The 14,865-nt window shown below is 46.8% G+C and overlaps 1 protein-coding gene across 1 annotated transcript in view; it reads right to left on the reverse strand.

Moving 5' to 3' along the window:
- Positions 1-1,264: 1,264 nt before the first annotated feature.
- The window catches only part of CTNND2 (catenin delta 2), an 885,151-nt gene continuing 871,550 nt past the window's right edge, over positions 1,265-14,865 (reverse strand). The window contains exons 22-23 of the mRNA XM_044386968.3: positions 9,811-9,884; positions 1,265-2,327 (exon numbers count right to left, since the gene is read on the reverse strand). Coding sequence (XP_044242903.3) covers positions 2,067-2,327; positions 9,811-9,884 — 335 coding nt within the window. The 3' untranslated portion in view covers positions 1,265-2,066. The remainder of the gene's footprint in view (positions 2,328-9,810; positions 9,885-14,865) is intronic.

The raw sequence follows: 14,865 nt of genomic DNA on the forward strand, positions 1-14,865 counted from the left end.
TTGTGCACAACCCCAGCTGGGAAGGAGTCCCATTGTCTACTTTTGGACAAGTTCAACCAGCTACTGGATTATCCGTAAGTCCTATCTGCCTCGATGAACTTCACTAGTTCGTTCTATGACACGCATGAAGTGGACACGTTGCTCTCAGTGCTGTAGATTTCTCTCTCTCCACAGGGGCTTGAGCATTCCTGTGAGGGAACCCACAAATGTGGAGTCCTGGAGTAAACAGTGCAACAAGGTCCAGCTTGCGGGTAATCTGTAGGACAATTCCTATGTAAGTTTCCGTCTCCTGCTCTATTCGGGAAATTAGCTTTTCATTTGCAAAAATATGGATGAACAAAAACATCTTTTGATTGTTGTTAAATTTGGAGAAGGAACCGCTGATTTTGGACTTTGAGCTGAATTAAACTATGTAGCGTGAAGGGGAGCAAGTTTTAAAGGAAGATGGCAGCCAATTTCTTTTGTTATTTAATTTTTATTTTTTCCAAGAACAGTTAACATTTACTTAGGCACCTATTGGCCTCAGTCACTTGCATCTAAAGAGCAAAGCTAATTTACCCACAGCCCGTGTTCTTTTAAATGGTTAGCCTTATTTCTTAGCTCTGTTAACCACTATTCTAACATTAGCTTCAAGTTCAATTGTAATAATCTAATCCATGATGGTCCACTGCTCCCTGCCACATGAACAAAAAGTTTGGGGGTAATAAGGCGAGCAGTTTACATTTTCTGTTGATACTTCAAGTAATTGGCCCCAAAGTGAAATTATTGTGTTGGCCATGGTTTATTGTGTTCTGAGGGCATAAAACGTGGAAGGAAATGGACCTGTAGAAAGAGGTGGTATCCAAGAATGTGTGAATGTGTGAAAATCCTATAACTTCACTTCAACTGGCCTAATATCCTGAGTCACTAGATGGTCAGAAGAGTAGATGGAGCACAAGAGGAATAAACGGATGTACATTTATACCCAAAACCAGAAACAAAGCTTGTACAAGATGGACAGCAAATGAAATAGCTTCTATCAAAATAAAATCTCACACAGGTCATTTTTATACATACGGGGACATACACACACCCACACACACACAGACACACAAGCAAGAATGTGCATTTTGTAAGATAGGTCCTTGGAAATAGACATTCTTAGCAAATATGGATGACAGATCAATTGTAATTTATTTTCTTTTAACACTGTATCATCATAAAGAAAACTGGTATAAATGAAAAAATCTATTTCAAATATCTACATCTAAAATTTTAGGCAGTGAAAAAGCACTTTGTTGACAAGGAGTGTGGAATGATGTATGTTAATTGTCAGAAACTGCTGAATGCTTTGCTTAGTTGCCACAAACAAACTCACATATCAGAACGAACAATACTGCTAAATATTCCTTTTTTTCCCATTTTTTTTTGTTAAAACATACTGGGAGAAAGAAAAGAAAAGAAAAACTGGAAATCCATACATCTTTCAAAAGTTTGAAATTGAAGCAATATTTAGAACCATAGATGAGGAAACACTGCCGCATGGTGTAATATACACAATGCGCTTTTCTCCTTTAATCTGTAATGTACATCAAATACTTTACAACAATGCATTAACAAAAGGCAAGAAACATCTTGCTGTACAGAGGAACCCCAATGCAACTTGAAGCCTAGAATCACAACGGATGAAGAGAGTAAACAAAGCGTGAGAAGCCGTCCCTCTAAAGTGTGTGAACTACACTGCCCCTTGTGCTTAACGGTAACCTTCGCGCCCCGCCACCCCGCCCGTCTCCTCTGCTGCCTTCCGCCACGTTCAAGATAAAGCACTTTGTATCCTCTAGAGCTCCAACTAGAAAGGTGTTGTACGACGTCATGTTTAGAATCACTTCAGCTTCCTACTGACTTCCAAGTTAACGTTCGGTTCATTTAGCTTTCTAAAATAGCTCTTAATAGTTCCTTACTGGTTATCACAGCCTTCCTACGGAACAGGCTTTAACAAACTAAATTTGCAGGGGAAAAAAAAAAGCAATGTCTTGTGGTACGCATGCACATGCACTGTTCCCGGAGCGCCTCGTGCCGCCCGCTCCTCACACCCAGGAGTCGGGGGAGGCGGGGTAGTGGCTCGTTTCATAGTTCAGTTCACTGTAGGGACGGGCAGCGGAGTAGAAGTCGACATAGTTGCCGGTGGACTTGAGTCCCAGGTGCATGGTGTACTCACTGGCGGGAGGGCGATGGTGGACCTGGTCCTCGAAGAAGGACTCGTCGTAGTTTCTCGTGGAATTCTGAAACGGCTGGTAGGTCTCGTAATCTTTCCTGCTGGGCTCCTGTGGGACTGGCTGTGCTGGAACCTGCACAGAAAAGAAGGTCCACCTGGGCTGGTCTGCTTTCCCCTGATGCAGCCTCCCCAGGGCCAAGGCGCTCGAGCCTCCTAGGGAGGCTGGGCCTCCACCTGTGCGTCGGCCAGCATGGCGTGTCTCCAAATACCGCCAACTGCTGATTGCCCTTCCTCTTAAAAGTTGGTTCCTGGGTCCACACGCTAGCATTCTACACAATCTTTATTAAAAATTATGATTATGGGAAGACAGACATAACATATAATTTGCCATTTTGACCGCTTTTAAATGTACAATTGGGTGGCATTAAGCGTATTTAAGGTACGGCGCGGCCATCACCAGTATCCATTTCCAGAACTTTGAGGTGATGAACCTCAAACAGAAACTCATCACCCATGGAGCATAACTCACCATCTTCCTCCTTGCTTCAGCCCATGGAAGCCATCATTCTACTTTGTCTCTCTTGAATTTCACTATTCTAGACACCTCATATAAGTGGCATCATTAAATATTTGTCTTTTTGTGTCTGGCTTCTTTCACTTTGCATAATGTCCCCAAAAGCCATCCATATTGTAGCATGGGACAGGATCTCGTCCCTTCTTAAGGCTGAACAATATTCCATTATATCAGTAGACCACATTTTGTTTATCCATTCACCTGTTGATGGCCACTTGGGTGGTTTGCTCCTTTTGGCTGTCGTGAATAATGCTGTCATGAATGGGGGTGCACCAGTACCTCAGTTTTGGGGGTAGGTACCTAGAAATGGCATTGCTGGATCCTTCATTAATTCGATGTTTAACTCTTCAAGGAATTGCCAAACTGACCTAATCACTGGACTTGTTACTAGATAACCTTTTTAAAAAATTTTTTTAAATTTAATTAAATTATTAATTTTTTATTATGCTCAATTAGCCAACATATAGTACATCATTAGTTTTTGATGTAGTGTTCAATGATTCATTAGTTGTGTATAAAACCCAGTGCTCTAGATTACCTTGTTTATATGAAAGAGGTATAGACTAGACATTATAGAACACAAGTGGTTGATTTTCTTCTTTCTTGCACTTGTTCTCTTACACCTGGGTGCTGCGATCCCAGACAAAGAGACAGGGAAGATGTACAAGGTCTAATGGTCACTCGGGGATCTTCCTGCCAGTGCAGTGGGCTGTGATCAATACCTCTCTGGAGGATGGAGGCTTCCCACTGGTAGGGCCATTCCATCGCACCTGCCTAAGTGATCAGGGACCATAGCCTTAAAAGGATACACAGAAAAGCATGTAATGAAAAGAGGGGATCCACTCCAAATATACTCAGAAGAACTGACATGTTTCCCAACTCGGTTTAATTAAGAACTGATTGAACTTGAGCATGCTGTGGGATTATGAAGCTTCTGGTTAGCGGGGAAGGGTCTTCAGTACTCTCTGGTGTTCCTCAGCCCACCCCAGTACTCATTGTTTGCCCTCTTGTCCTTTGCACATTCCTGTCTGGTGTCGGGGACTTGAAAGGCTAAAGGGGTCACAGGAGCTTCTTGAGATATGTAAAGTCAAGAATTAGCTCCCTCTGCTTGGTTTTAAGGATAGTAAGACCAAGAGTGTTCACGGGCTGATAATTAGCACTTGTATGTGGGGCACTGCCTATTCCCTTTCCTTCTGACTGCCTCTGGGATCCCTTTTGGAGCACTGTGCCGCTAAAGTGAGCAGAACTCACCCCCCCAAAGCTAGTGCACACATTCATGCATGAAGCTCTGCTCATGGCAATAATTGGGGAAGAGATCTGCTGTGAATGATGGAACACTCTCAAAGAAACACCATTTGATCACCTCCAAGCAGATTCAGTAACTCCCTATTAATTTAACTAAGGCTCAGCATGGAAACATCCTATAGAAATTGGTCCTAGTTAATAGATAATGATTTGTAATTAGCACGTTGTGTGTAAATGAATGCTTCTAATGACCTGCATATAATTCTTCTCTCAAGTAAGTGAAACTCCCTCTTTTACATGTAATTGATTTACACTAGTAATTGACCTATTCTTCAAAGAAGTGGTGAACTTCATCAGAGCTGCCATCCACTCTGTCCCGCACTTCCAGTTAGTGGTGGCTGATAAGTGATGTGTCGGGCTACCTGCGAAACAGCTGTTAGCCTAGGAGCCTGGCCGTGAGAAGGACATTTGGAATTAATCTTCAGCATTTGTAATTAAACAAGACCAGGTATATGAAATTCTTGGCTAGGCTGAGGTGCCTTGTGCTATTCTTCGAAGAGCTGGGGGCTACACTGAACTTCTGCACTCCAACACTGTTCTGTGACCTAAGCATCAAGCATACAAAGGGCTGGAGCTGGGTGGTTTAGAAAAATCACACGGGGAGGGAGCTAGAGTTTACTGTGTTTCTATGTCAGTGGGGACTATGTCCAACATTTAACAAATTCCTCTTTGTTTAACCTTTAAATAGCCAGAAACATATCTATATCTATCTATTTATCATCTATCTATCTATCTATCTATCTATCTATCTATCTATCATCTATCTCTCCTTCTCTTCCTCCCTCTTTCTCTATCTTCCTACCCAACCATCCATCTGTCCATCCATCCATCCATTCATCCAACCATCCATCCATCCATTCATCCAACCATCCATCCATCCATTCATCCAACCATCCATCCATCCATCCAATTCCCCCTTTATAGATGAAGACACTGAAGCTCAGAGATTAAGAAAGTAGTCCAGGAGATCATGGCTAGTGGTGTTGTGAGACCAGGATTTGAACCCATGTCTGGCTGACTCTAAAGCCCGCATTCTCTCCACCCCACATGAACACAGTTTCAGTTGCGTCCAAGTGGCCCATCCTCAGAGGGCAGCCTCACTGAGTTAACTCCACATTCTACAATAAGAATGGAGGCCAATGGACAAAGGAACCCTAGGAGAGCTCTCACTTCTTTGTGCTGGTCCCAGTAGCCGGGGACGGGGAGATCTGAAGGGGAAATCACTCACAGGCTCCCCTCCACAGCCGCTGCTTTTTTCAGGCTTTTGCATGGCCTGTTTCAAATTTCTTACTGTCACCATGTTCCCTCTGGTTGGTGGACGTCTTTAGGTTGGGCACAAGTTTAGTCTCTTACCTTGCGGAATTGCCTTTTTCAATTCATCTCTATTGGTCATAAAGTCTCATGTCAACCCCTTCTAAGGTTTAGTCCTGCAGTTCGGAGAGTGTGTGTAAATGACTCTCCGGGATGGGTGACGGGTGGCCATGCTGCGCTTGGAGGGATTAAGTTTGCTCACTGGCCTCATGGTGCAGATGTGGACTATGGACGTACACTTGCACTGGGAGTGTTGGCTATATTTTGTAATTTACTCTAAGGGGTTATCTGACAGTATTCAAAATTAGACAGATAAAATGCTCCCAAATATAAGCCCTCCCCATAGAGGAGCTAAAAATAAATGCATTTTTTTCTGTTGCACTGTTTGCATAAAGCAGACTTCCATGACGGAAGCAGAACGAGGTCCATGTGCAGCAGCAGTGTATTCTGAATCTGAGTGTCTGTGTGGTTCAGAGAAGCCCCACCACACCCAAGGACCCTGAGGCTGCTGCCTGCTTTTGCCTTAAGGCAGCGTCCTTTTTGGGGTGGGGGGTGCCACCAGCCGGCTCACGTGGGGATACTGGCTGGGGTCCATGTTCTTGGTGCTCTTTCCTGTGGCTTTGGCTACCATAAAGTCTTTGTTATTGAACTTTTTTCCCCAATAGGAGTATGTTTAGTTTAAATTATGAAGGACAGGGCCACTTCTCCACACCCCCCAACTCTGTGAGCATAATGAGAAAACTGTTTACTCCTCACTGGGTTTGCCGACAAACTGGATTGATTTCTAATAAAGGGAAATAGCTGCCCATTACAGATCTTCAAACTTCACCACACAGCAAAAGTTGAAGACTCAAGAGTGTTAACATACAATGGAAAAGGTCACGTGTTAAGGATTCGTGGTTCTCAAAGTCTGGTCCTGAGACCAGCAGCATCAACATCACCTGGAAGCTTGTTAGAGATGCCAACTACATGCTGAGTCAGAAACTCTGTGGTTGGAGGCCAGTAATCTGTGTTTAGCAGTCATCTAGGGCATTCTGACTTGTGCTCAAAATCGAGAACCACTGGTATGGAGGAGGGCAAATGGGACAAGAAGGCAAATGAACCAGGTTGGCGTCTTCGCCTTTTCTGAGCTGGGTGACCAAAAGCAAACCCTTATCCTCCCTTACCTCCTCATCTCTGGGGACATTTTTACCTGCTCTGCTCACTTGGCAATGAAACTGAGGACACCGACCAGGACCTCAAGATGCTGTTTTGATGTAATAGTTTGATGGTTGCCATCAAAACACCAAACCCCTTTATCTTAGTTCATGAATACAAAAGTCTGTTGCTAGATAGATAGTTTCTTTATATAGGGGATAGACTAGTAGAAGCTCAGTAGGATTTTTGGAGAGTATAGTTAGTTAACTATTAAAATGACGTCTGCAACCAGTTGACTGGAGTCATAAAAACTGAGGACCACGAACCTTACTGCACACCGATGGCTGTTTCTTCTAGAAGTACCAAGGCTTGGAATTCAATGAAAATGAGACTGGAGTCCCGGGTGGTCTCATGGGGAGTGCCATAGCTGAGTAGCCACCCGGCTCTCTTTCCACTGAGTCATGGAAAGCTTGGCTCACGGCTATTGCCCTGGACCCTCGCTTGGCCCTGCGTCCTGGGCTGGGGCCTCATTCCAACTCTCATGGCCTTCGTCTCCCCTTGGAGACCTACCTCAAACCAGTTTCCCTCCGTGAAATGCTTCTTCTTGGAGATGAGTCACTGTCTAGCTTCCTCTGTGAAGCTCACGAGGCCCAGCTGGTGACTGAGACAGCCAGGAGACAAGAGCGCTCAGGAGAGGACAAGCATCAGCACGGAAATGGAATGGACCCTGGCATATCCCTCCTGGTTACATTGTTCAAGCTGGTCTTTCGCTAGCTGCGAGATTGTGAGGTCACTTTTAACTGAGGAAAGTTCCAAAAATGAAACCATTCCATCCATCTGGACTGTCGGCCACGCCCACACGGCCAGAAAATCCAAATCACGAAGGCCGTGTACAAGGCTGTCTCTAGAACTACCCAACTGGAAGAGAACCGAATCTCCTCCTCTTTCAAATGGTTAGGATGGCCACCCCTTCCTGAGTTCCCAGCAAGGAAAGCTGCAAGGGGAGCCAAAGTTTAGGCCAGTAACACTAGAGTTGCCTGCAGTGTCGTAATGATTTACTTGGAATTTTTTTGGGGAAAAAAACAGCTCTTTCTAGTGGGTATTTTAAAATGTTGCTTGATATTAGAATGAGGTTAATAGTCCACTCATCTACTTCCCTATGCTGGACTGCTCAGGGAATGATGATGGCCGTGAGCTGCCACCTCGGGACTCAGCTCAACCGCTGGCCTGCTGGTAGCATCTCCCCTGTGTTGACAAGGGGCGCCGAGCTTGCACTGCATCCAGGCTGGGTCTCCCAGCATTCACCTGGGGCACTGCGGCCTTGACAATTCACATGGAGGCTGAGTACATTCTGGGGCACGCTGGGGAAAAGGCTACACTAGGTTGTGCTCACTTTCCCAGCAGGGGTGCCATCTTAGCGCATTAATTCCAATTTGCTTAATTGTTCAGAATAGGCTCAGGTGAAAAGAATGTGCCCCTGAGAGCCACTGTGGACCATTCTGTAAATCTAGATCGCAAGCTGTCCTAAGCAAACTACAGCAGCCACCCTGTAAGATGCCAAGGACCTCTAGGCCACACCAGGGCATTTCTTCACCGCCAACAATAGTGCAATCCAGGGAGAGAAAGGCTGGTATAGAATAAGCCAATTCCTGTGATGAGCTTCTCTGAACCTGCAGAGACTAAAAACTATTCCTATGCTCTGGGATGCAAAGTCAGGGTCCTATCACATCCTGACCAGTATCATTAAGAGCTACAGACAGTTCTCACTGTACCCGGTATTTGCTGAAAGATAAAGGTTGGTTTCCATAACTGAAGTTGGCATTTCCAATACATTTTGTTTCCATTTTCCTTTGTGTTTGAGCAGGCATGTTGATACGCGGAGAGCTGCTGGCCACCCCCGGTGATCACTTGTTCAGCACGCATGCGCTTATTTATTTACTCACTGACCCCTTTGCTTTTAGCAAAGACCAGAACTGAGGGAGGTGAAGTAGATGTTAGCAACGTGTCAGGCAGGCCGTGGGGACTGGGCATTCACCAGGGGGTTGCTAACAACACCAGATGTCTTCCAGAGTGGCTGCACATGGCCTGGAACATTCAGAGCAATGAGATAACTTGTCTACCCATTACCATTTCTCCTGATGACGGGTGATTAGAGAAAAAGGTAATTTAAGGCCGAGGGGATACTTTTTGTGTCTTCCTCCTCCTTCTCTTGGAAATGGTCCTGCACAAAATATTCTATCTGTTAGGAGTGGGTCCCTTTCCTTTACAAAGATGCTGCCTCGCCAGGTGTTGAGAAATGTTCAAAACCAGCACATTCCCCCGACGTTTACTGTCATCTGGTTATTGCGATCAAACAAACAGCTTTCAGATCTATCTTCCAGCCCAACTTTCCTGACTTAGGGCAGGAATCTAGAGCAGCCTCAGAAGCCAGCTCTGGCAATGGTTATTAGTAGCCAACGGTTAGGAGGAATGCCCGTCTTTCTGTAGTGACTCCTATAGGGGGCAAACCTATGAAGTTATCAATCAGTGAAGGAGCAAAGGCTGTACTTTTGCTTCTGCAGTTCCCACAAAACCACAGAGAAAAGGAGCCTTCAGCGAATGTTTGCCGAAGAGGACAAACACACACACACTTAGCCCAGTCCTTGAAGGACCTACTGCTTAGCATTCCTCAAACGTGAGCATGCCCACGAAGCACCTAAATGTCTTGATAAAATGCAACTCTGATGCGTTTGCTGCATCAGACGGATTGGGGCAGGGGTCCGAGAAGAATCTCTTCCAACAAGCTCCCGTGGGGTGCTGATGCTGCCAGTCCCCCAACTAGACTGAGCAGGAGGGCACTCCTCAACGCACCCCACTTAAAACAGTTGTCTCTGTTTTATTGGTAACTATCATGTAGAAAGAATGCTTTCTTCCAGATGAAAACCAGTCGAGTTACGGGAGCTACCGAATCCCTGTCTAGTAATCACACAATATTGTCTAGTAACCAGAATCTTCTACTTATGTATTTGAGGCTTTTTGTTTGGGATCATAGTAGAGAACTTGCTACCACCGAATGAAGCGAGTGGTTGTAGTGAAATCAAAGACTGTTTTCTAATGTGAGGCCGTTCTGATGACTGCCGCCACCCCACACACGCTGTGTTACGTGTGAGTGGACGGCAGCAGGGAATGTTATTTTCTTTTTTCAGTCCTTCACGTGTGTTCTGTAGAAGCTAATTTATTTTTTCCAATTCCAGGATATTTCATGCGAGTCGAAGGGGAAAATGAACACAAACATGCGCGTCTCCTTTACCTGGTTATGTTTGATGTCTTCAGCGGGCGCACCATAGGAATTCCTATACAAAGTTGAAATTCCAGTGTTTTGAGCTGAAAGCAAGAGGGAAACAAAAGTATTAGCAAAGAAAGCAAGATTTCAAGTGAGGAATAATGGCGATCGAGGCAAGTTCTCGCCCTAACAAAGCTTGGTTTCTTGGGGCGCATTCCAAGTGCCATGCCACGGGGAAGAATCCTTTGGCTCTGGACGCTTCGTTTTGTATGCAGATATAAGAAAGAGGAGCAGTTAGGTATTCTATCAAATCCCCACGGCGTGGGAGTTCCTTGCAATCACATTCAGACTGTAGACAGGGGCAGGGCAGGGCAGCAAGCAGATGGGCATCTTGCCAGGATTCTTGCCTCCTTCTCTGGTGCGAACCGGCGGGTAATAAAAGCTTGTCTCCCGCACGGAGGCGTGCAGGCCTCTGGATGAACAGCTTAGTGCTGAGCTAGAGAACGACAGGAATGAAATTTCTAATTTGGGCTCAGAGAATGCTTACTCATCTTGCAGACAGTTCATTTCTCAAAGGCCCGAAGGCCAGGCAGGAAGCACCATCTGCATCTGTCCTGCACGTCTGGGTGGCTGCAGCTTTGGAACCTGGCTAGACACGGGGACAGGAGCCCTTCCCCCTCTCTTGGGACCAGCCTGTAGGCTAGCTGAAGGGAAGGAAGGTCTCCGCTTGCCAGCAGCTTTCAAAGACATGGGCAGCATCTGCCCACTTCCCTTAGAACCCTCGGGGTCATGCCACAGGCCCAGAGGAAGGGTCCAGGGTGCCACTCCCCTCATAGCCGTGAAAGGGTCATGATTTAAGGAAGTTCTGGAAAAAACTGTCAGGTGTCAATGGGGTATAAAACACTCTAAAATAAAAAAAGCCTTATCTTTTGCTTCCAGCATCTACAGAATAACAAAATAGCATGACACACCATAGCCACTCTCTTATAGGTACAGTTACTCTAGACCCAAAGTCAGTAATACCTATCACCCCACCCATGACTATTAATTAAAGCACCTAACAGCTGTGCAGGAAAAGTCCCCTTGGAAAACTGTGCCTAAGAACGTGAGAGCTGAGAGCCTATTCTGAATTTTAAAGGCCACCCTGACATCGTCTCCGGTTGGGTGTGCGTTGCTCCCGTCTGTATTTTTGCCTGGACCCCTGGTCTAGAATCTTCCCTGACAGCCTAGCTTCCCAGCTGCCGACCCCGCTCCTCCACCCTCGCCGCTTCCAGGAGCCCAGCCACCTTGCTAGACAGGCTGGATGAGGTCACTGCAGGGCCCTGCCACGGTACGAGCCGCAGGATCGGGGCCCTGGGTGATTTTCTGCTGTGTCTCCTTCCCTTCTTGTCAAGGGAGCCCGAGCTACGCCGGCCCTCTTTCCTTGCTAGAGTGTACAGCTGGTCTTCAGCGATGTTGTGTTTGCTGATCCTTCTCCCCGGAACTCATTTCCCCCGGCTCTGGACTGCCTCTCCTCGTTGGTGTTCAGTCTCTTGCTCGACCACGTGAAAGCAAGCCCGCCCACCTGGTACCCCGCGGCTCCTGAGCCCCTTTATCTTCTCTGTCATATGCAACCCCACGCGGGGTACTACGTCGTTGGGGAGCCTGTTCTATTGTCTACCTTGCGTGGCACCTCCCTTCACCTACGACAGCAGAAGCGCCGTGAGGCCAGAGATCGGTCTGTCCTGCCACCTTCACCGGTGTGTGGGCGTCGGGACAGCGCCCGGCCTCGGCAGGCGCTCAGAGTCGGGGCTTTATCTGCTGAGGGAATGAATGAAGAGTAACCCTGAGAAGATAGGCCCTCAGAGCTACGGTTTGCTGAAGAAAAATGTCACTGCAGGGTGAAATTTTGGGTTTTCTTTTTTTCTGTTACTTGGAACAAAATGCATTTTTTATTTGTTGGAACATGAGCTGTTAGAGCCTACGCTCCTCTCCCGGTCACGCTGGTGGCTTCTGAGCTAAAGATGCTTCTACTGGAAGTTCTCTCCTCCTGTTCTTTGGTCCGCTTCACCTGTTTAAAAGAGGCTGTGTAGCCGAGATTGAACTTGTGGCTCTGGCAGACACACGAAGCAGGTGTCTTCGTGGATGCTCAGCCCTTCTACGTCTGACCTAAGAGGAGACTCCTAAGGAAATGCCTTTCTTTTTTTGTACGGACCCCAGTTTCCAATGGAATCAACACATGGAAGATAAGAATGGCTTTAAACAGGCACAAGAGAGACTAACCAAAACGTGCTAGACCGTTTGATGTAAAGGCATCTGGGAAGCTCAGATGGGAGGGCAAAATCTCCTGGGGGAATCTTAAAGTCAGGCCACGTGGCCGCTGGGCTCACACAGCCCTCCTGGGATGCATGCTTCTGAACACAGAACGTTCCTGGGGAATCATGACCGCAAGAAATAGCTATGGCCGGCCTGCACGCCGGAGTGAACGGCTGATTCTGGCTTTCTGAGGGCTCCATGGTGGCAAGAGAACACTAAGGGAGAAGACATTTTAGAAGACTCCATCTCAGCTACACGATGAATCCAGAAAAGGCAGGTGGGGGGAGCCTGGCACAAAAGCCCAGATAGCTCTGCATGTCTAAGGGCTCAGTAGAGGACATTCAACCCAGGCAAGGACCTGCTTTCCCTTTAAGCCGTCCCACGTTGCGTTTTGAGGGTGATGCTTCCCACGGTTTTCCCACAGCAGAGGGAGTGTTTTCTTTGGGGGGAATGGGAGGCTCTCCTCTGATGTCTTAGAAACAAGGGAGATGGCAGTTTTCAGGTATTTTTCAATGTACCATCCTGTAAGCATCCCCTGGATAAGTGTGAACGAGAACAAGTACTGCTCTTGATGTGGAGTCACAAGAAATCTGATCTGCAGGTCAACGCTGAAATGACGGGCACGTGCAAAAGTGCTGTAGAGCCAGAGCTGGGCATTCACCCTTTCCATGCAGACGCGGGCTTCCACCCGGGTTAGCTGGGGACTTACTCATGCCACGGGGGAAGGTGGTAAGTAAACACCTCTTCCACCACCATCTTCTCCATCACCACCTCCGCCATCACCACCTCTGCCATCACCAACTCTACCTCCACCATCACCTCTTCCACCTCCACCATCACCACCTCTCCATTGCCACCGCTGCCTCTATCACCACCTCCTCCATCACTTCCCCCACCATCACCACCTCTTCCATCACCATCACCACCTCCATCATCACCTCCTCCACCATCACCAACTATACCTCCACCATCACCACCTTCACCATCACCACTTCCTCCATCATCACCATCGGCTCCATCACTACCTCCACCATCACCCCTTCCACCATCACCACTTCTACTTCCACATCACTTCCTCCAACTCCACTGTCACCACCTCCAACTCCACCATCACCACTTCCTCCATCACTTCCTCCTCCATCACCTCTTCCACCATCACCATCACCGCCTGTTCCATCACCACCTTCTGCATAACCTCCTTCTCCATCACCATCTCCTCCACCATCATCACTTCTACCTCCACCATCACCTCCTCCACCTTCTCCATCACCTCCTCCACCATCACCGTCTCCACCTCCTCCATCATTTCCTCCACCATTGCCACCTCTACCTCCACCATCACCTCCTCCACCTCCACCATCACCTCCTCTACCTCCATCACCTCCTCCACCATCACCACCTCCATCATCATTGCCTCAACCATCACCTCCACCATTCTACCACTAGTTCCCCATCACCCCCAACTTCACTACCTCCACTACCACCAACATCTTCACCACCACTACCACCAGCACTGTAGATAATAACTTCTACTTGGTACTTGTTGGGCTTAAAGGGAATCTTCCTGTATAAACATATGTTCAATGTTCTTTCAGGCTTGCTAGATGGTCGACAATATAGTTTTGAATTGTTTTTTTTTTTTTTTGAATTGCTTTTTAAAGTAAGTCAGAGCAAAGATGTTTAAGCCTCTAAAATAAGTTCAAAAAATGACATATATCTCAATACTGGAATTATCAAGATCCCTGTCATTAAACATCTAGCAACATGTTAGATTTTATTTTTTCTTTTCTTATGTGTGCAGGGCATGGTTATGTACCATTGGAACTATTTCAACATAAACACACCCACATTCAATAGCCTTTTGAATGATTCTACTGGGCAAGAGAGAAAAGTTAAATAATAATGCAGTCAACTTCAGAATTATTCTTGTAATAATAATCTCAACTGGCCATCCCAGAGAGCCAGCGACGTGGCTACCTAGGGCAATCGTAATCCCCAAACGAATGGGCCAGGTGAACTTGCTGTCACTCCTCCAGAGTAACCGGTACAAATGAGATTCTCTGCTGAATGTGTGGACTCTAGGGACTTGGCATTCAGATTCACAGCTTCCTCTGTTCATGCTCGTCTACAACTGGGGCGACACTGAGGGCAGGAAAAGCAGGGACGAAGAATAATAAGATATGTCCTGTGTAATGAATGCAGGCGTGAGGCGGAGACATTCCCTGGTAGGTGTGTACGGGGAGGGCAGAGCGCTGACCCCGGGGGTGGGCATCAGGAGTGTCTGTTTACTCTGCTTTTCTCTTCTGCAGTCGTGCTGAGTTACCATGGAAAACACTGCCTAGGGGGTAAATGCATTTACCATTAGAAAAATTTATCTTAAATGGCCTGGGTCTGGAAGACATCTTAATAAATCATCCAATTTGTCTATTCTGCTTCCCTTCAGGTCTACACCTAAATAATATCCGAGAAACTCACACTTTTAACATCTTCTTGATAAGAAGGTCTCAGTGTCTGTTTAGGATTATGGCCTTCACACCCCAGTTTTATGAATGGCCTCCTCTGGCTATGCTCGGTTAAAACCCTATTCTTCATGGCCCATTTCATAAGGGACCCATCCACACTTCCACCTGGCAGAGAGGTGGTGGGACCCCTTAGAGGGTTGGCTCTGCAACTCGGCTTTCAAGGCATAACTCCCTCCACACCAACACCCCCAAGTCCTGCTTCTTGGAGGAAGGGAAAAGCAGGGTAGGGGAAAGTGTATGGCGGGCCAGGAGGGGATGATGAATG

This window comes from Ursus arctos, unplaced genomic scaffold (assembly GCF_023065955.2).
Source record: "Ursus arctos isolate Adak ecotype North America unplaced genomic scaffold, UrsArc2.0 scaffold_15, whole genome shotgun sequence".
In the NCBI taxonomy this organism is placed as follows: Eukaryota; Metazoa; Chordata; class Mammalia; order Carnivora; family Ursidae; genus Ursus; species Ursus arctos.